The sequence below is a fragment of the Zophobas morio genome, unplaced genomic scaffold (genome assembly GCF_036711695.1).
Source record: "Zophobas morio isolate AGI-343-1 ecotype UQ-CSIRO unplaced genomic scaffold, CSIRO_AGI_Zmor_V1 ptg000024l, whole genome shotgun sequence".
NCBI classification, from domain to species: Eukaryota; Metazoa; Arthropoda; class Insecta; order Coleoptera; family Tenebrionidae; genus Zophobas; species Zophobas morio.
In genome coordinates, this window is record NW_026972129.1 from 5748987 (window position 1) to 5770626 (window position 21640).

The 21640-nt window shown below is 34.2% G+C and overlaps 4 protein-coding genes across 4 annotated transcripts in view; 3 read left to right on the top strand and 1 right to left on the bottom strand.

Annotated features, from left to right (window-relative positions):
• Nucleotides 1-1567, top strand: part of LOC135135002 (dynein axonemal heavy chain 8) — a 37689-nt gene extending 36122 nt beyond the window's left edge. The window contains exons 52-58 of the mRNA XM_064063933.1: nucleotides 8-247; nucleotides 333-500; nucleotides 610-751; nucleotides 803-992; nucleotides 1047-1168; nucleotides 1220-1381; nucleotides 1442-1567. Of these exons, the coding sequence (XP_063920003.1) occupies nucleotides 8-247; nucleotides 333-500; nucleotides 610-751; nucleotides 803-992; nucleotides 1047-1168; nucleotides 1220-1381; nucleotides 1442-1567 (1150 nt within the window). The remainder of the gene's footprint in view (nucleotides 1-7; nucleotides 248-332; nucleotides 501-609; nucleotides 752-802; nucleotides 993-1046; nucleotides 1169-1219; nucleotides 1382-1441) is intronic.
• Nucleotides 1568-5426: 3859 nt separating this feature from the next.
• Nucleotides 5427-7365, top strand: LOC135134902 (ubiquitin carboxyl-terminal hydrolase). Its single transcript, XM_064063784.1, has 7 exons — nucleotides 5427-5692; nucleotides 5744-5755; nucleotides 5810-5938; nucleotides 5990-6135; nucleotides 6193-6349; nucleotides 6692-6823; nucleotides 6870-7365. Exons 1-7 carry the CDS (start codon nucleotides 5657-5659, stop codon nucleotides 6957-6959), a joined length of 702 nt encoding a protein of 233 aa, XP_063919854.1. The 5' UTR covers nucleotides 5427-5656; the 3' UTR covers nucleotides 6960-7365.
• Nucleotides 7366-10872: 3507 nt separating this feature from the next.
• On the top strand, nucleotides 10873-11805 carry LOC135135106 (transmembrane protein 223). Its single transcript, XM_064064092.1, has 2 exons — nucleotides 10873-11341; nucleotides 11399-11805. The coding sequence occupies exons 1-2, from the start codon at nucleotides 10990-10992 to the stop codon at nucleotides 11701-11703; spliced, it is 657 nt and encodes a 218-aa protein (XP_063920162.1). The 5' UTR covers nucleotides 10873-10989; the 3' UTR covers nucleotides 11704-11805.
• On the bottom strand, nucleotides 11738-21544 carry LOC135135105 (kinesin-like protein KIF11). Its single transcript, XM_064064091.1, has 9 exons — nucleotides 21345-21544; nucleotides 21095-21289; nucleotides 20856-21027; nucleotides 20638-20803; nucleotides 19861-20580; nucleotides 19656-19788; nucleotides 15122-15468; nucleotides 14867-15070; nucleotides 11738-11983 (listed from the first exon to the last, which is right to left on the bottom strand). Exons 1-9 carry the CDS (start codon nucleotides 21525-21527, stop codon nucleotides 11878-11880), a joined length of 2226 nt encoding a protein of 741 aa, XP_063920161.1. The 5' UTR covers nucleotides 21528-21544; the 3' UTR covers nucleotides 11738-11877.
• Nucleotides 21545-21640: the final 96 nt, after the last annotated feature.

The window sequence follows — 21640 nt, forward strand, 5'->3', positions numbered from 1 at the left end:
TTTCAAGGTACATGCTAGGAGAGGTACATTATGGAGGTCGTGTTACAGATGACTACGACAAGAGACTTTTAAATACATTTTGTAAGGTTTGGTTTAGTGACGAAATGTTTCAAGACGATTTTATATTTTACGAAGGATATAAAATTGCCAAGTTCAAAAATGTGTCAGAATATATAACTCATATTGACACATTTGCCACTGTTGACCCACCCCAAGTTTATGGGCTTCATCCTAACGCCGATATTACGTATGCAATAATTTCACTAAATTCTCATTTCTTTATCCGATATAATAAATTGTTTCATTCATTAAAAATTTTTCATACACTGCAGGTACCAAACGAATACAATTAGTAATATGTTTTACACAATGGTATCCATTCAGCCGAAAGAGGCTGGTACTGGTGGCGGAGAAACAAGAGAAGACGCCGTTACTAGACAAGCGAAAGAGATGTTAGAAAAACTGCCAAATAATTATGATCCGTATGAAGTAAAAGACAGGTAACAATGATAGTTTTTATTAGTTTAAATTAATTTCATTAATAAATTGAGTAAACTGCTCTGTTTGACAAAAAGCTTTTAATAACATATGGTTGTGTTTCCATTATAGATTGCGAATTATGGGAATACTAAATTCATTAAACATTTTTTTGAGACAAGAACTAGATAGAATGCAGAAAGTAATAACAAATGTTCGAACCACACTTAGAGAGCTGTTATTAGCAATTGAAGGAATAATAATAATGAATGAAGTAAATGCAAATTTTGCTTGTTTTGTAAGATGCGAATTTTACTTGTTATAGGCACTCAGAGATGCTTTAGATAATATTTATGATGCGCGTGTTCCTTTTGTTTGGAGAAGAGGATCCTGGACAGCAAATTCTTTAGGATTCTGGTTTACAGAACTGTTGGAAAGAAATGCTCAATTTAGCGACTGGTGCTTCAACGGACGACCACTTACATTCTGGATGGCTGGATTTTTCAATCCACAAGGTTACATTATGCTGTATTTTCTTTGCATTCATTTCGCTAAAAGCAAAACGAAAGGTTTTCTTACAGCAATGAAACAAGAAGTAGCACGAGCTCACAAAGGATGGGCTTTAGATCAAGTCAAACTGCAAAATATTGTCACAAAAAATACAAAAGAAGAAATTGGTCAACCACCTATCGTAATATAAATCTCAGTCCAATATAGTAAATCTCATCGTTTTTGTTTTTAGGAAGGCGTATATGTCCACGGATTATTTCTTGACGGTGCCGGATGGGATAAAAGAAATGCAAGGTTAAATGAATCTATTAACAAAGTGTTGTATACACTTATTCCAGTGGTACATATTTTTGCTGTGTATGGAACTGAAATAAAAACGACAAATATTTATGTGGTAGAAAATACAAGTTACATTTGTAGATTAATTAAATTCAAAAAATTAATACATTTTTAGTGTCCTGTTTACAAAAAAATGAGAAGAACTGGTTTAAATTATATTACGATTTTGTATCTCCAAACTGTAAAACCTCCAGATCACTGGGTTCTTCGTGGAGTGGCTTTGCTTTGCGACACACAATAATTTATTGTTTTTCATTTTGAAATAAATGTTTATTTATCTCCCCGTTTATCATTTGATCAGAAACATTAAAACATTTCTGAAAGTGAAACATTCATATATAATATATATATGTATACAGGTTTTTAACATTACCCACACGGTCGTTACCCCAAGCAGTGCACGTGTTGGGTCTTTTAAAATAAATAAATAAAAGATTTATTTGCCCAACAGAAATAATTCCATTTATAGAATAAATCAATTAGGTACACCTCTTAATTCGTAATACGTCACAATAAAGAAAAATAAAGAAAAAAGAAAAAGGAATACTTAGAAGAATTCCATGGTTTTCAGTAAATTGAATTGCCAGACTTAAACCGCCATGCATGTGTTACATTGCTCTTAAAGCGGCCACACAAATAGAGGGAAGAATCAAGACTTGAATGTAGGTACGTTCCACAGGGTACAGTTAAAACTGCTAGTGTGTGGGGAAGAATGTGGCATCTGCAGTCAAGTCTGTTGGAATCAAAATTGGCTTGATTTTTAGCGTGCACAGTTATAACTGCGTGAAGAAAACTCAGTGTGTGGACACAACTGATTTTTATACAGGTGTTCGCTAAGTTGAGACATTCCTTCAAACACGTGCTATTACACTTAATTCTAAAGGGTTTTAGCCTAAGTCACTTAAGCAAAAGTGGCATTGTAAGAAAGTTAGATAGTTATTTGTAATTGTACTTTTCTAAAATTTTGAGTTCGGTCCTGTTCATTCTATCCTAATTGGAATACGATACCTACCTATACAATATCCATTGTTACCATGGTTGTCATATTTTCTAATAATGTCAATAGTACTTGTCCCTTTATGACGTTTCAAAAATCATTTGGAAGTTTCTGATTTTAACTCTTCATTTCTATTTCGTAGTTCAAAGTTTAAAACGTCTACCTATTCGAAACGATAAGAAAAATTTATAAACTATCTAGGTGAATCACAACGGTAAGTTGTTAGATTTATTCATGTACTAAATTGATAACTGAAATGTAACAACAGAATATAATTAATCAGATGGCTAATTATTTGAAAAAATAAAATGTAAAAACAAAGAAGTGATGTTTCACGAAATGTCTAACTTAAGAATTCTCACTGCAACTGCGCACCTGAGGAATTCACAGCAAATGCTCAAAATTGTTGCCGTTATTTGCAATGCAAAGCCTTGATCTTCGTATCCAGGAATTGCCACAGGACAAGAGCCCTTGCTGCTGTCGAATTTGGTTAGCGGCATTAAAAATACGATCTCGTAGCTCCTCAACTGTGTGTATTTCACTCGTATAAACCAACTGCTTCATGTGTCCCCATAAGTAAAAGTCACAAGCGTTTAGGTCCGGCGAACGGGGCGGCCAGGCAATGGGGCCATTTGGCCCTATCCACCTATGAGGAAAAGCGTAATTTAAATAATTCCGCACTTCCAGACGATAATGTGGTGGTGCGCCGTCATGTAGGAACCACATGTTCTGCCTAATGTTTAATGGAACTTCTTCCAGTAATTCAGGCAAAACGTTTTGCAAAAAGTTGAGATACTGCATACCATCCATGCGATCCGGTAGAATAAATGGTCCAATAAGTATACCATTTACAATGCCAGCCCATATGTTTATCGAAAATTTGTGCTGAAAATTTGTGCGGCGAATTGCATGCGGGTTTTCAAAGGCCCATACATGGGTATTACGAAAATTCATTGTACCATTACGAGTAAATGTTGTTTCATCAGTGATCAGAATTTGGTTAATAAAATTTTCATGGTTCATAGTTTGTTCCAAGAGCCATTCTGAAAATCGTACTCTTTGGGGTTAATCAGGAGGTATTAAAGATTGCACACGTTGGACGTGATAAGGATGGAGCTGATTTTCACGTAATGTGCTCCATACTTTGCTGTGACATGTATTTACTCGATGAGCAATTTTTCGGGTTCTAATTGCTGGATCTTCGCCTATTATTTCTAGAATTTCCTCTTCTAGATCTAACATCTGTTGGAGTCTTGGTCTACCGGCGTGTCCTCCACGATGTTCCTGTAAGTTTCCAGTTTCTCTAGCTCGCTGTACGAGATTCGTAAATTGACGAGGCCCAGGGGATGCCTTCGGAGGAATCTTTCTGCATACATTCTCGACGCCGCAGCAGCGTTTTGGTGACATTCTCCATAGAGTATTAACATATTTACAAGCTCACTTTTTCAAAACGATAAGCACCTTGAAAATGAGCCATGTCAATAAATTTCAATGACAGCTCTGACAATACTCTAAATTCATATCCATGACAATGATATTTTTTGTAAACGCTAATCTTTAATTAGAAATTTTGGACAGGACCGTCTCTAAAAATTTCTAAAATTTATAAAAAGATGAAATCAATAAATATCAAAATTTTACTAAGGTAATAGAAGCTAAATCGCTCTAGAGCAAGGCATAAAACTACGTGTTAAAAGGAATGTCTCAACTTAGCGAACACCTGTAGACATGGCATTGAAATGCGTCTTTTACTATGGTGATATACAAAGGTCCGTTTTTCTGACATTTGAAGAAAAATGATAATGTTCTTCTTTGATTTTTTTCACACGGGGTTCTGGAAATTCTTTTTCCTATGTTTGAATTCATTTACTTTCTCTTTTATCCATGTGTGAAGTTTAAATTATCCGAGGTCTTATTACAGCTGGCGAGGTTGTTTATGCCTCCAATTTGGAGATGTAAAAACAATTTCAAAATAAGTCGCTCTTTATGTAGCAGGATTTATTCCCCAATAGAAAAATCCTCTCCAACTCTTCATCTCGTCTCTTTTTGCTATTTTTTATTGAAAGTGCTAAATTAAGAACAAATCGGAAAACTGTCCACGTTGACATCCCTTTTACAAGTGACCGCATTAATCTGAAATTTGTACTCCTCAAGTTCTAACCTCGAATAAATAAATTACTGAACTGCAAAGCTAACTAACAAATTTCTGTTATGCCACACTGTATCAAGATCTTTAAACAAGCAATAAGTTACATGAAATTAAATTATACCACACTTGGTCAACAAATTCGAACAAAGAATTTACACGAAGGTTAAATAATGTGTTATTTCAAATTATTAATTATGTTGAAATGCGTCCACCGATTATCTCGTGAACCGAAACCCCCACATTACATACAAACAAAGAAACACGCATAGTCAGTATGAACAAATCTCTGATCTCGGAAACGCTCGGCGTAGAGCGGCGCCGTCGAGAATAAATGTTCAATTCAAGCCGCAAAAATATTATTAAACTTTCTTGAGAAGAATGAGACATGAAACAAACGATTAAACGTGTAACCAAGGAATGTTGAAAAACTACATTCATGAAATGAACTGACATTAGCCCATGGTACTATAGTAGACTCCCGCATCTGGTGCGTACACTCTAAACGCATATTTAATTTTATTAGACGGCCAAACTTTGATATATCTCCTGAGGTCTTCGCCGGTCATAAGACTTATTTCGTTGAACTGTAACTGGAACTATCTATTTGAAAGTACATAATTATTTAACCAATGATAAAGATCGTCAGGTAAAAAGAATCGTATTACTGGTTGTCTAATTGCTGAAATTTTATAATAAAATTGAGTACAAAAAAAATGTACGATGTTTTTCAAAGGTAATATTCAAGACAAAAAAATCATTCTTTGTGTGTGCAACAAACACAGAAAGAACCAGTACATTTGCTGTTTTTGACAAATATAGGTATTAGAACAAAATCTTTCTTTTCATCAATCAGTACTAAAAAGACTCGTCATCTATATAAAACAAGGAATTCTTTTATATGCCGTCGTTTGTCCAAAAAATTAAAAAATTCACTGTTAGACTGTCTCTATGGAATTTGAGCCTTTTCTTTTAATTTCAATTCCGAGTCAACGCCACAGACACATCAGAGCGTGACAATAGGCATACAATAGGTGTGATAGTGTGATGTGTGATGTCTGATGTGTGTGACGATGTGACGTCAAGCGTCAAAATCAGTTGTAAAGCCGGTATCGTCATTTTTGGAATCCTACTAATTCAGCAATCATTATTATAAATTAAGTAACAAAAAGGCAGTATCGATAGTTATGTCATCACTATTACCATTGGAATCTAATCCCGAGGTAAGTTTTGGTTACGGCAGGAGATCTTTAAATAACATTATTTTTTTATAGGTTATGAATAAGGTGAGTACCCGTTGTTCACATTTCAGCTATATTCAGCAAGAAAAAACATTGTAGTTTTTACATTTATTGGGAGTTCCTAATAAGTGGAATATTGTTGATGTTTATGGTTTAGATGGAGATGCCTTAGCTTGGGTTCCTCGACCGGTATTAGCTTTAATTTTACTGTTCCCATGCAGTGAACAAGTAAGCTTCACGTTTTTCTCGGGATTTGTTTTATTAATATACGCTTTACAGTTTTATAAACATGCAGAACAAGAATGTTCGGATTTAAAAGAAAAAGGTCAAGTTATTGCATGTGATTTATTTTATATGAAACAGTATGTTTCTAATGCATGTGGCACTATTGCTCTCATACACTGTGTTGCAAATAACACAGAAGAGTAAGTTATATATAAATAGAAATGTTTTATTTTTATTAATTGTGTTTGTAACTGAAGGCTCGGCCTTCAGGATGGACCATTTAAAAAAATTTTAGTTGATGCCAAAGACTTAACTCCTGAAAAGAAAGGAGAAATGCTTCTAAATTCAGAAAATAATGAAGTTCTTAACTTAATAACAGCTCATCAAGAATTAGCCATGGAAGGACAAACAGAGGTAATTTATATTTGAATTTAAAAAACAAAACATTTTGCATGTACAGTTGCAGTGACTGAATCTTGGGCTCTTGGGCAGAGTTGTCAGTGAACTGTCATAAACTCTAAAACATCCTTTAGAAACGTTTAACCCATTTTTTTGTTTGTCATTACTGTCTAATTAAGTTGATTTATAAAATGACGTGCCAAAATTAATTTTACTTTTTTTAAAGCATTGATCACAGTGACAGTAAAACTACATTTACATTTAGAATTTTGAAAATAACACATGAAACTTGCCCAAGATTCAGTGATTGCGACTGTATAAATGTTACAAAAAATTTTACATCAAATTTTTGTTAAGGTCAATCCCAATGAACAAGTTAACCACCATTTTGTCGCACTAGTGGAAAAAGAGGGTCACTTATATGAGCTAGATGGACGCAAAGAATTTCCAATCAATCATGGACCAACAACAAAAGAAAATTTCCTGGAGGTAGGTTAGGACTTATTTAATTTTTTTCTAACATATGTGATTATAGGATGCAGCAAAAATTTGTCGTGACTTTATTGCCAGAGATGCAGAGGATGTAAACTTCACTGTGATGGCTCTAACAGCGTCAGATAATTAGAATCAAAAACTATACATTTTGTATTTTGGATTATTGGGTTTTATAAGAAAGAATCTATGAAATGTAATCTCAAAATGTGAATACTAGTATAGTATGTTTATAAATTAAAAAAAAAAGAAAAAACACCAACATTGCATTTTAATGAAAAAATACATTGAAAATTTGACTATCAGCATCTTAAGCGTTTGTACTCTATGTGGCATAAGTGATGTCTTTTTAAGTTTGTAACGTTTTGCGAGAATTTGTAACTTTTTGTCTTGGGTGTTTTGCAAATGCCACTGAAGGTGACACCAGTCGCCTTCAGTTTTGCCAACAATGCAATAGTGATTCTTTAGTTTATACATAAACAATATTATTTTTGTTATGTCATTTTATGTAGCTTTGAAATAAATAGCATGACTAATAATGTGACTTGTTTTATAGTGTGATGTTTCATGTGGAAATGAATTTATAAGAAATAAAATAAAAACGTTTAATATATAAATACATATACATTTGCTTAAAAATAATGGTTCAAAGAACTGCTATACAAATACCGAGTGGTTATTAATGATTAAACCAAATTTTTGTGTTGACCATTCTGAATTATTGGCAGCCATGCTAATATGTCAATTCACAGTTATAAATTTTGACATTTTGACTGGCAGTGACAACATTAAATACGTTGCCAACCAGAAAAAAACCAGAAACAATAATAGACTTCTACCAAAGTCATTTAATAGATATTCTCTATTAACTAACCTTGGACTTCTACCACCTCAGTCACTAGTCACTACCGCCTAAAATATATCGCCTATATCATGTTTCTCTTTTGAGTTTATTGTTCATAATGGCTTACTTATGTATAATACATATAATTAATAATACTTATTAGGGATATGCTACAATGCTTTGTGAGATAATTGTTTTAATTATCGTTTCATCCTCACCTGACTCATGACATTCCGGCCTTTAAATTGAACTTGAAAGAGTTTGAAAGGCCAGCGAAAAATTCAAAATTTGGCCTTGGCTGCGATCGTTTTTTTTTTTAAGTGGCGGGAAGACGTTCTTTCATACAAGTGCATACACTGTGCGTGTGATTCGAGAGCGCAAGAAATAATAGACAAAATTGTTTTGGAAGGGGAGCACGGCACCCACTCGCAGGAGGAAAGAAGCTGCGAAGATTTACTCCTCAGCGCCAAAACCCCCTTGTTATTATTCACGGACATATTACATTTCAACACCTTAAGATATATGAAAAAGGGACACTCGCGAATTGACAGACATACACATATGAAAAACGAACAAACGCAACATCCTAAACATCTGTTTGGAATCAATGCAAATACATATTTGAATATCACAAACTCAATAAAACAACAAAGCAAAGTCTGAATTAAGTAACTGGATGCAAATACACAACTTATTACGGGCGTGTGGCGGCAGATTTTAAAATTACGGCAGTTAACAGGAGCACAGCAAAAGTACCCCTGGGGTGTTGTAGCACAAGCGAAGTTTGGCGTTACCGGCCTGGGGCTGTTCTCCCCCCACGACGGTGATTCTATCTATCACAAAGCCTACCCGCACGCATATCTCCATTACGAACGTGCCCTGCGAAACTAGGCCATTACGGTCGCCAGACCCGCAAGTGGATCTCGACTATTGGTCCAAGTCGAGAACTTTACAACATCAGCGGCCGCCCCTGAATCTATCCAAACCTGTAGACTCGTACAGGTGACACGATTAATCTCGCCAACTCGACTAGGAACCGAACTTCGCTTCTACCACGTTTTCTGTGTTATTTAACGTCAATTCCATTTTTAAATATTCAATCTCTTATAACTCAAATATTAACAACAACTGAACAAGTGTTAAAGTTTCAACGAGCAATAAACAACATTTAAATTCGCCATACAAACTTGTGAAATTTTGAACAACAAATAATTCTTATGTGAGATTAAAATTGGACATCAAATAATTTATATGATAGAAACATTCATCAACAAAATATTTACAAAACAAACTTAGCAAGGATTTATGAAACAAAAGACCTGGTGTGAAATGAACTTGTACAAATAGAAATATTATTTAATTTAGGTTAAAACTGTTAAAATGAAATTTACGTTCAATTAAAATTATACAACAAATAAAATTACTGAAGTTAAAACTGTGAGATTGAGAAATATTGTATGAGGTGAAAATTTGCCAAGTTAACAAAATTTACATGAGATTAATATTTGCCACACTTTTTCAATGATTCAAACAAAGAGTTTACATTATGTCAAACTATATCATGATCATGATCTAGGTGATTGGTTACTTAAAAAAGAAACAATTTACTTTGAAAGTAAAGGGCGGGCATGCCTTGATAAATTTATCAATCTGTAGCGTTGTGAGGGCATGCCTTGATAAATTAATCAATCTGTAGCGTTGTGAGGGCATGCCTTGATAAATTAATCAATCTATAGCGTTGTGAGGGCATGCCTTGATAAATTAATCATGATAACAATGATAGCCGCATAAGGGAAGAAAACATTTTAAACCCCTCCCGCCAGTTCGCAGTATAATGAACTTGTTTAACTGCCATAAATGAGCTATTAGCAATCTTGTGTGAAGAATTTAGAAGTGTTATAATGTAACACTTACGTATATGCATCCAGAAGCTTATTCGTAATTAAACAATAAGGTGTTTTCCTGACAAAGTGAATTTCAGGAAATCTTCTAGCAAGTGGTTTATTTAAATAATCCTGATTGTTAAACTGTATTTGCACTAGCTGACTATTAAAAAAAACTAACTTGATTGGTGAATTTACAAACAATGAAACAAATTTACAGCACGTGCTTCGCGTTGACCGGAAGTGCGCATTTCTCCGATTAAAAGGCCGCAAGAATTAACCGCGCGGGTTGGGGACAACTGTGTCATTATGAAAGTTACGATTGATTGTGGTTAAACAAAGGCTTCCTCCCATTTTATTAACTACCAAACCAACTAATTTAAACCTAGCGCTTACCACGTGGTTACACTCACACAAGCACATTCCGAATAACGCTACGCCATGCAGCTTCTCTACCTACCCTCTAACCCTGTAACTAGCGGTACGTGCCGCCATCTAACTCAGTAATCATGCAAAACTACCCCTAAGCGCTACGTGCATATTTGGTTGCCTACGTTTAACGATTTCCTTTTTTGCGATTGAATTTTTTTTTCTTTCAAATTCAAATTATTCAAATGTGATTTCGCGCCGCTGTTAATTAATTTCAGTGCGAAAATTTTGATTTAAATTCGGTCACCACAGTGTGTTGGTATCCGTTAATCAAACATTTCATTGTTTGGTCCATGGCAGTTTCTTTTTAAATTTGTGAACAGTTTCAGGTACTATTATTGAAGAGTAGGACCCACTCAATAAAGAAAGAAAGACCTCGCTGGGACCCAATAATATTACCTAAAATAATTCTCGGAACCGAAGAACAAGACAATATTTTTAAATAGGAGTGAATAGTTTGCTTGGTGGTAATAATTTTTTTTTATGAATTTTGAGTTTTAAGTTTCAGTCACAGACTACATTTCAGTTGTCTAAACCAGTAAGATCATAGAGTAAGATTGAATCGTGCTACTACATAAAACTTTTCAGTTTTGTGTGCTCTTGACTTTTCCACTCATTTAAAAATATACATATAATAGCAAATAGTCCACAGCCACAGCTATATTTATGAGAAAGCAGAGAGGTTTTATATTTACACCAATTTACACGTTCGTGTTTAGTCTTTGGAGACACAGCCTTTTTCTCATAGAACAACCACTTTTTCTTTTTTAACTTGGGACTTTTTATTCAATGGTCCCCAGATTGCCCGCTGCCCCAATCAAACTTCGATTTAGAGAAAGAACGAGAACATATTCTTATTCTCCTCTCCCCAGTCCCCTCCTCATCTCTAAGTTCGCACCTCGTTGCGATTTGTGAGGTGACATAACCTAGATTTATGAGAAAAACGTAAATAAAGTAACTTATTATCAATCTTTCGATACTTTAACAAGTTGTGGCAATTAAATAACATGATTGGACTGTGTAGAGCGCGGGATGTGTTTACTAAAATAATTACAAGATCTACCGTTAATAATTTTCAAATAAGCAAGATTCGATATTCGAATGAACGCCCGTTAGATGTTAACACCAACGTTGCTAAAGATGTTATATTATTTAAATACGATAATTCTCGATTTTTTAAAATTGTGAATATTTTTGCTGCGTGTCAATTTGTATTTTGGTCTTACCTGTCTGTGTTTTCATACACTACCCTTCGAGATGCCCCAGTTGATCAGTCAAAAGAGACTGCGTGGTGGAGGAAAATCAACCTCGGCGAAAATAAATATAGAAATAGTTTAGCGTTAATTTCGTTCGCTATAGGTTTGTTTTATATCAATAAATTACTGAAACCATTAAGTTAAGTATATTTGGTTTCAGGTTATGGAATTTTAACAGTAACTTGGATGTATACCCTAAAATCAGTTCGTTATCTGATTTTACATCAAGGTGGTCAAAATATATCATTAGTCACTTACACGCCATTTGGCGGCAATCGTATCCTAACAGTAAATTTGAAAAATGTAAGTTGTAAGGAATCGAGAACTGTGGCAAAGTCTCAGTTACCAATTAAGGTAAAGGGTCATTACTTACACTACATACTAGATATGCGAGGCGACTTTAAAAACCCAAAATTATTTGATTATACTGCTGGCTTACAACGAAAATGGAGAAAAATAGGTTAGCCTTAGGTTTATTTTGGAAAGAATAACTGACAACTTTGGATGAATAAAACTGTATTTTTGTACAAACATATAACAAACATAAAAATCACTCTTGTAGAACTATTTAATTTACTCATTTGTACCCATGTATTATATTCAGTTTTAAACCCTATTTCTGCTATGCTTTTGTGGTAATTAATTTCGTAAAAAATTTTCTGCCATAAATTTGTCGTACTTTTTTTCCGTCCAGTAGGGCATTTCTTTCAGATCAGATATTGACTTGAATTTGCCCTTTAACAACCTGAAACGTTTTCCTATATGTAAACAGATGCTCACAAACAAATGATAATAATAATTGATAACAGCGGTTAAATTTCGGTAACTTTCTATTAAGTACGTTTTTCAGTGTTTATTTACAAATTTTTTGTATAACTTCGTCGTTCATAAATAAAGTATAATAGTTTGGTCCAGAATATCTAATATTATATTAACAAATACATAATCCCCAGCTCATGGTGAGATAACATTTCTTGCTTTGCTTCCACTCGGCTATACTTTGCCAAGTCTCTGCGTGCCAAAAACAAGTACAAATCCAATTTTCTTTTCTTTTCTTTTTCAGTCGAAGATTTGTATAGGTGTCTCTAGTTTTTATAACTTTAATGGTTTTTTCACCATAATAAGATAGTAGATTGAGAAAGATTTTAAAACATTTAGTTGGCAGTTGTCATTTAGAATATTTTTTAATGCCTTCAAAAACGTTAAAGGCTGCCGAATTGATGAACGACTTTATTTATACAAGATTTCCTAATTATTATTCATATATCCAACTGGGCACTGACATATTCCGTTTCTTTCGAAATGTGTAACAACGAAAGTTTAATTTATCCATAATTATTCTGACAGATGCCAAATGTCTACAGCATTTATAAATTCACGGGTAACTACATGTACGAAACTTTTTTGAAAATCTGTAGTCCGCACGATTTAAGTTCAACACAGTTATAATTTTGTACAAAAGTAAAAAATGCGTCGGCCGAAGTCCACTTAATCTTAAAGGATAGGTGCATCCTCAAAGGGGCCCGTCGTACTTTCTTAGTCACAGCAAAGAGTAGAAATATTCAAGAGACGACACTCGAACAAGGAAACACATTTCTAGACGCAGAAAGGAAATCTACCCCAAGTTAAAAGTCCTGTCGTGTACCGCCGTCACTATTCGTATCATACTGGTTCGAAGTGATTTTTATTGGTGAAGACAAGCAACGTGACCAAACGCACGCGTAATTATCAGGTCAATGTATTTTGACAGTGACAGCAGAAGCAAATAGACCTATGAAATAGACTACCAGCGAAAAGTGCATTACGGTACGGGTGTTTTGTTTTCCTAAATTTTCAGTTACTCTTAAATTTAAGTGAGTTTCGTGAAGTATCTGTTGCATCTTTAGAAATTGAAGAAGCTGCAAATAAGTTATCTTTTGCTGTTAACAATTGTGATTATCATACTCAGCCTTTACCAGAACAGAATGCCTTCAAATACGTGTGCGGTTATCTGATTCACAAATGTCTTCAAGCTCACAAATGTGATGTTTGTACACAGTTTGCTACCGTCAATCAACAGTTAGACGATAGTAACTTGTTTGTTCATTATAAAGCGTATTCTAATGAATATTCTTTATTTGGAGGACTAAAAACACCTCATGAAAGTTTTTATAATTATATTTACTTATTAGAAAAAGTATTCTTTAGTAATATCGAAGACAAATTTGTTCAACCTAGAGTTGGTTATAGTTTGTATCTTTCATGTAAAGAAATTGTAGGTTTTACGCATCCTTGTACGAGTTTTCCTTATGATTATTTATTACGATTGTTTGTTCGTCTAAGACTTTTTTATGTCATAAAGAACAGTAACAGAAATTTCAAAAATACTTCAAAAAAGAATCGTAAAATCTGTATTCTGATGGGTTTGTGAACTTGTAATGCTTGTTATCCAAATAAAGACCTATTAAATTCTGAAACAGTAATAGTCAATCTTCTTCCCCTTATCTGTATTAAGAGTGTTTACAAGATTGTTTATCCCTCAATAAATCAAAAAAATATCTTAAGTTTTTTGCGAATGCTAACGTGCTTAATTTGAACTTCGCGCCGAAATTCTACCCCGATTTAAAGGGACATGGAGTTTCAAGGTCAATGAAATTGAGCTGTGAACATCAAAGATTCCGACAGGAGTGTCTCCTCTTGAATATTTCTCCTCTTTGGTCACAGTAACTTTTCTACCTGGGTATCTCGAATTTAATGTTTTATTCATTTCCATGTTAAGTTTACTTAAGTTTGCTTTCCTTTCTTATTACTTGTAATTTAAAAACCAGTTCTTTGCAGAGACAAAATAAATAAAACCACTCCCTTCTCAAGAGCACAAGTTATGGTTCTGTTGGCTCACTATGTTGAACTTAAAACGTGCAAACTATTTATTATGGATTGCAGTATTTATTCTTCCATTGTTACGGTAACAACACGCAATGAAGTCTTCCATAGTTTTAGAAAGATAAAAAATCTTCAAAATTTCCCCTTTTCTTGTTAATGTAAGGATTAATTAATAATGTAGAAATATTTTGAGAGAAACGCACCAATATAACGTAGTAGACGTAAAATGCAATCGTCCGTATATCTGGAATTTTATTTTTATGACTTTACGAAGTATTATTTATTTATATTTATTTTCCTTCTTTAAAATAAATGTCTTAAAAAGGTTTCTATTTGTAACTTAAACATAAAACGTACGTAATTTGAAAGTTTCTTTTAATAGTGAAGAAATTCTACTTTGTGTATCAGCTCGAGCGTGTACTCACTTGGACATGAACTAAACGAACGCACTCAAACAATCTAACCACATGCGCAAATGAAAATCTACTGCACACGTTGATTTTTTCATTTTCAGATAATATTCAACACACAACTGACTACAGATGTTCTGTGCGGATTAAATTTACCGAATTAAAATGGATTCTATTTGGCGTAGCATGTTTGCTAGATACATTGTCGCAAAATTTGTTCGAGCATTCGGTTCGTCCATGCCCGCGTGAATATCTTTTACACTAAGACAATTTTTCCAAGTATAGGTACTAGTCAACAGTACAAAGAAAAATGTTGGCTCACTTGTTCACATTGTCCGAAACAAGTGAAAACTTACCTGAACAACAATATTTTTTCAGCAGTTTTAGTACCAACTGTATGTAATTTTTCTAGTTGGCGAAGAGTTCCTTCGTTTAGTATAGTCAAAATCTGTTTTTTTCGAGCGGTTAGAAGGTTATCTTGCGGACTTACTATTAACGTTTGAGATCTACTGGCCTTCTTACAGGTACATGCAAGAGAAGGTGAATAAACTCTTGTCGATCTAGAAATTAAATAAAATTATACAACAATGATTCATTTATTACCACGTTACTCTTTTGATTGTTGCTCAGGACTATCTAACGGTAGTGTGTCGTCATGACCGCTGTTGACTTTTTTCATTTGTAATCGTACACTACGCCGTCTGGATATATTCTCCTTTGCACTGATTTTATCGTTTTCATTTACTTCACCATTTTTCATCTGAATTCTTAGACTTCGTCTTCTGAAGGTATTATCTAATTGTGTATCACATGACTTCTTTGGTTGTAATTGTACACTATTTTTTCTTCTTAAGTTATTTGTTTTAGCGACTGGTGCAGGTACTTTAAAAATTGTATCACTTTCCGCGTTCAGATGGCTGCTTTCATGATACAATGAATTGTTATTATTCGAATATCTCTGAAATAAACATGTGACATATTGAAAAACATGTTTCAAAGAATATGTAAATTTGCAAAAATCAATTTAAGCAAAATTACTAAAAGTTTTAGAAATATTTTTGTTTTTATAGTATAATTAAGCAAAGAGTAACACATTTTTACTTCATATGAACCCATTTTAAACCAAACTGCACCGCCCCTGAAAGAGTCATAAACGGCTCTCGCGTGGAGCTGTTTTGTCGGCATTTCTTTAACATTGGTCCAATGAAGCTGCTCCCTCCTATCATTCTACCTCCTCTAAAAACTTGACATGTGAAAATTTTACTGAATAATTTGTATCTAAAATATACAAACATTGAGTCTATACTTGTCGTTTTTTTACGAAATTTTGTCATTAGTATTACATTGATGTATCGTGGCTAAAAATTTGATGGTGTCATTACAAAATATTATGAACACGGCGGTTGAAACATACGCATAGTATGCTCCTTGGCCCGTAGTTTGATAATCCATGCGTATCTTTATTTTAGTTTCTAGGGGTTATCATAGAAAATTAAAATTTGCAAAATCAAATTTTATTTTTATCTACCAAACTATAATTCAAGACCTCAGATGTTCTGTCCAAAAACTTGGGACGATTTTTTTTTACGAATATTACGTCCTTGACAGCTAAAATAATGGTAAATTGTAGTATACATATTGGTTATGAAAACTAACTGTTCTAATTGTTTGTATTTTTCATTCATGGTATGATTTAACAAGAAAAAAAATCGAAATTTTTGTTTCACTTAATATTTATGTACCTAAGGCGTTATAAGGATTATATCTAACCCGAGGGATCGATGTTGCCCGTGGGCATTATACCAACTATAATAACGTCCGTTGTGCAAACATTTTATTCTTCACCAGTTTCATGAATTAAAATAAGTTTAGACTGAGTTTTGAAATATCTCGACACCATATAGGGTGTTTTTGAAATATACTACCAAAAAGAGCAGGTAATTGGTGATAATAAATAGAACCAATTGGCAAAAGATACTTTATATAAAGGTTTTTTCGTTTTCGAGATAAAATTAATCGAATATTCGGTTAAAATTTCCAGTACGCCAATGTATTAAAGGTAATTCAAAATGCAATCTTGTTCGCTTAGCAACAATAACTTTTATTTGTCAGGGTATTGTTGTCAATTTTGTGTCAGTTGTATTAAAATGGTTTACATAAATGCTGAAGTAACTGATATGGTCCTACTGGTACTTACTAAAATAAGACCGATTTTGGCAATACACTCTTAGAAAAGAAAGGGTGGGTGGGCGGGGTAGTAAGATAAGAGTGATTTTCGCAAACGCGATCCCTCTAAGAAAATAGAGGGCGGGTGGCCGGGTTTAGTGCCTGCTAAGATAAAACTGATTTTGGCAAATGATATATCCTCTAAGAGAAGAGAGGGTGGGGGGCGGGGCTAGTACCTACTAAAATTAGACCGTTTTTGGCAAATGACATTCAGGACTTTTTCAAATTCATAAAAAATAAAACACTAAAAGCTCAAAAGATTTTTTCAAGTTCATCCGGCAACAAAACACCAGATTCTGGGGCTGGTACTTACAAGATAAGACTGATTTTGCCAAATGACATACCCTCTAAGAAAATAAAGGGTAGAGGCAAAACCTTGGCAAGCATTGGCCCCGCCCACCCAGCATTTATTTTCTTCGAGAGTATACCATTTGGCAATATCAGTTATTTAACCTAGCAAGCACTAGCCCCACCCACCCGCACTTTATTTTCGTAAAGGGCTAGTACCAGCTAAGGTAAGACTGATTTTGGCAAATGACAAACCCTCTAAGAAAAGGGAGGGTACCTGCTGAGATAAGAGTGATAAGAACACTGCGGCACTCAAGACTTTTTCAAATTCATAAAAATAAAATACTAAAAGCTCAAAAGATTTTTTCAAGTTTATCCAGCAACAAAACATCAGATTCCTTTAAATTTATCCGAAAATGAAACACCAGGAGACCTAAAATTAATTGCACCCAACCACCCACCCTCCCTTTTCTTATTTTAGCAAGTACTAACATGATGGAGCCCCTGTCCACTATACACATGACGTGCGGGAATAGTTAAATCAAACATTTCCAAGAAAATGGATAGGAAGAAATGATCCAGTACTGTGGCCTTCTAGGTCGCCAGATCTAAATTCTTGTGATTATTTTTTATGGAGGCATATGAAACAATTAGTTTACGCAGCACCTATTAATTCCATTGAAGAATTGACAAAACAGGATTCATGATGTTGCGGCTACTATCAGAGCAAATCCAGACATGATAAGAAGAGCGCAAAAATCACTAATACGTCGAGCTCGGGCAAGCATTGCGAATAATGATCGGCATTTTGAGCAATTTCTATAAAAAATAAATCGTTTTTGTTTCACTACTCGCTTCTGTAATTGTTCAATCTTAATTTAAAAGGCAAGATTTCTTTTCAAAATCCAAGGATTTTCGACTTGTCAGATCTGACTTTACCTTTCCTCACTATGCATTTTGATTAAAAATTATTTTAAATTCGTTGCTAGGTTTTCATTCAAATTAAATGCAATCAATCTTACGTGATATTTTCATCAGTGGTAGTCTAAGCAGGTGGTTAAAGGTGGTTTTTTTCATCGTTAAAAAAAATTGAGACACCCTGCATAATAAACTTGAGCATGGCGTTCGTCTGGTTTGCACAGAAAAAAAACTACGGGTTGATGAGGGTTGTTTATTTTGAACCTCATTTGTCAGGTTTAAATTAAAAACTGGAGACTCCATCACAAATCGTTGAACAAGCTACAAAAGGCAAGTCTCTCTATAGTGCCTTAAGGCGTTATGAGCTGGTTGCTACAACTATTTCTTTCATTATTTAAGTATTTAAGGTTGTAATAGCGTTTTACCAGTTCGAGATCAAAATTTCCGATATTACGCGAAACTGGTCGCTATTACGCCCCTGGCCCTGGTGTTTATTACGTTTTTTGTACGATGGAAACCACGGTGGAAGATCGGAGCAATGAAAATTACAATTCGTAGCGCGTCACAGTGCGTAACCCCAAGCGCTACCTGCCTTCACCCCTGTGGGATGACACTGCCTGCTAACTCCCCCGCAAGAGCCTCGTCTTGCCGCCCGATATAAAGGGACCCTAGGCAACCCACCGGCATCTTCCACCGCCATTGGACTTCTACTCCACGATCAAGTTCAGGGGTGCGATTTTGTTTCTCGATCGAAGTGATAAATTATCACTTGCGATAAATGTCATTGCGTAGCTTTTAAATGCAAAAGTTTGCATTTATTCTTTGCATATAAGCTTATTAAATGCTCAAACGTTTACAATTACCTTAATTTTAAGAACTTATAACTCAGAATTACGATTTTGAACTTCTATTTTGACATTAATTTCGAGGTTATGTATCCAAAATTTATCAGAGCTATCGAGCAAATATCACTCCATGAAGACGTGATTTCGTGACAGAATCGAGAAATGTGACAGAAATGTAGCATCTCAACCAATCAGCAAACGAGATTTTATCGCTATCGAGTTTTTTTCGATCGAGAAACAAAATCGCACCCCTGGATGCGAGCTCCCGAGACTTACATCACGCAATGCAGAAAAAAAAAGATCTTTTCAAAAATGTTAAATTTGACCCCTCATGCCATTGTTGATGGAAATTTGAATATTTCAGAGGATATTTACTTATCTATCAAATTTCAATGAGTTCTGATAAACCGTTCCCGCGATATTCAACTGTTTCCATACTCTAGCAACCCTGCATAGAAAAGTTTCAAAGTATGTATGTATAAGTATGTATTAATACATATGCATGTAGATGTTAAACGGAAGGAATATTATTTTCTATGGAATAGACCCATTTCATGTAAAGAAAGAAAGAAAAATATATTATAGAGAAAATTATGCTATTGGTGGCTTTTAAATCGAGAACAATGAGAATAAGAAACGCGACTTGACACAATAGCTACACTTTTGTACACAACATTGATGCACCATTTTACTCCCTTACTACTCTGATTCCGCAATTTATTTACATAAGCATTCATATTGTCGCCATAACGGAAACACTTGTCTGTATCATGTCAGGTGCTTGTAATGCTTCTTTACCTGTCCTGGTGAGAGGGCCAGGTGGGCCTACCAAACTTAAGGTCTACATATAATCAAGCCAAACACTTACATCAGTTCTGCTACAATTCAAAATGTGTGGATTGTCCCTTGCAAATACAGGACTTTCAGTTGTTATTGAGGAACCAGATCCACTAGTTATCAATTTGGCTCCGTCATCGTCAGACATAGCATCTTTGTCAAATCTGTCCCATGAAATTCCAATATAAAAACAAAATTATAACTATCAAAATCGCGATAAAGTGACAAAAAATTACCTGGCACACATTTCATTTTCTTTGTCTTCTTTCGGAAATTTTATTCGTGCGGGGCGTTTCATTGTACTTGTAATGACATCTTGCAACTTATTCATCAACGAGCTTTCCATCTGATTCATGTATTTTCTAAGCACAGGACTAAAATTTTGTTGATGATCACTTGTTACAGAGGTCATACTGGAGGAAAACAGAGGCGAGATATCAAATTTTGAGTCATTTTCAGAAAGAGCAGGTTCGTGAATCAAAGGCAAAACATTTCTACGTTTTTTAAATGGAGTCTCATGTAACAAGCCATTTGACCTCTTTAAAGGTGTCTGTAGTTTTGGACCATTGTTGGTAAATAGTGTTGGATTATCTTTACGATACTGTACAATAAAATCATTTACTTCAGGTTTATTTTTCATTTTCTTGACGCGATTTGAAAATTCTAACGTCTGTAAAGTTTCTCCCAAATCATCTGAATTAGAACTAACACAAGCAATGAGCGAGATAAAATTCCTCTTATTCAAGGAATCTTGAAGAATGGTTGTTATTACTGACTGTCGATATGGAACATGACCAGAATTACTTGATAATGCTGTCATGACTTGTCCAAGACTCAATAATCCTTTATTGATATTAACCCCTTCATAAAAACTAGACCCTTGATTACCTGTCTTTCGAACACTTTCAGAACCTGCTAGATCTACTAAATTCAGTTTTGCAACTGTTTCGAATTCACTAAAAAATAAAAAATTTGTAGAACTACATATATTTTTATATATTTTGTTTTGTTACCTATTGCGAATGCAACAATGAATGGAGAAAATTGCATGTGATCTGGAGCTATTTGTATTTTGTTTTGTTCCTCCTATATGACGTTGTCGACTTCCACCTTGTAAATATCGTAGAGCTTCATTCATGTTGTGAACCATCACTTTTGTAAAGCCTTGAACTGTGAAACCTGTGGAGGTCAATGTATGTATTAGTAAATAAAACATACTTAGGTGAAATACCCTTTATAGGAAGAGGGTGTTTGGGTTTATTTGACTCTAGCAAGTCAAACACTTTTTCATTATAAATTTCAATGAATGAAATGGTAATTTCGACTTCATTATCTTCATCAGCACAATTAAAAAAATCCTCCAAAGCTCTCGATATTAACCCAGCCTCGCTCTCATTTTTTATCTAAAAATCATAGCGTCAATCTGTGAAAAGTTCCCTTATTTTTAACATGAAAACTAAGGTTACTTACATCCGGATTTGTACCAATTGTGTATGTTTTACCAGTGCCAGTTTGCCCATAAGCAAAAACCGTACAGTTATAGCCAGCTTTTACTTTCTGAACTAAACGTTTTACAGTGTCATTATAAATCTCTTTTTGTGTCGTCTCATAAGTAAATACATTATCAAAATGGTATGACTGGGATTTATCAACTAGTAGCAAAATCTGCAAATAATTTCTGTATTTTTTCAGTCCTTGGTGAAATTTTGATCATATTTACCGCTGGTTGTTTGTTAATAACTTTTAACGAACTGTTTAATATTTCTTCTTTTGATGGTGGTCTTATTCTAACAGAAACATTTACAAATTCTTCCATTATTTTAAAACACGATGAAAACTTATTTTGATTGTATTGCGTAAATATTACACGTTCAAACAAGTCATGAATTACGACTGTTGTCATAGAACTGTTGTTTTGGTTCACGGATTTTTACCGTTTGAAATTTGAATTGTACAAACAAGATGACGCCTGCGTATTTTGTGTGAACATGTGTGAATAGCAATTAGCAACGAGTG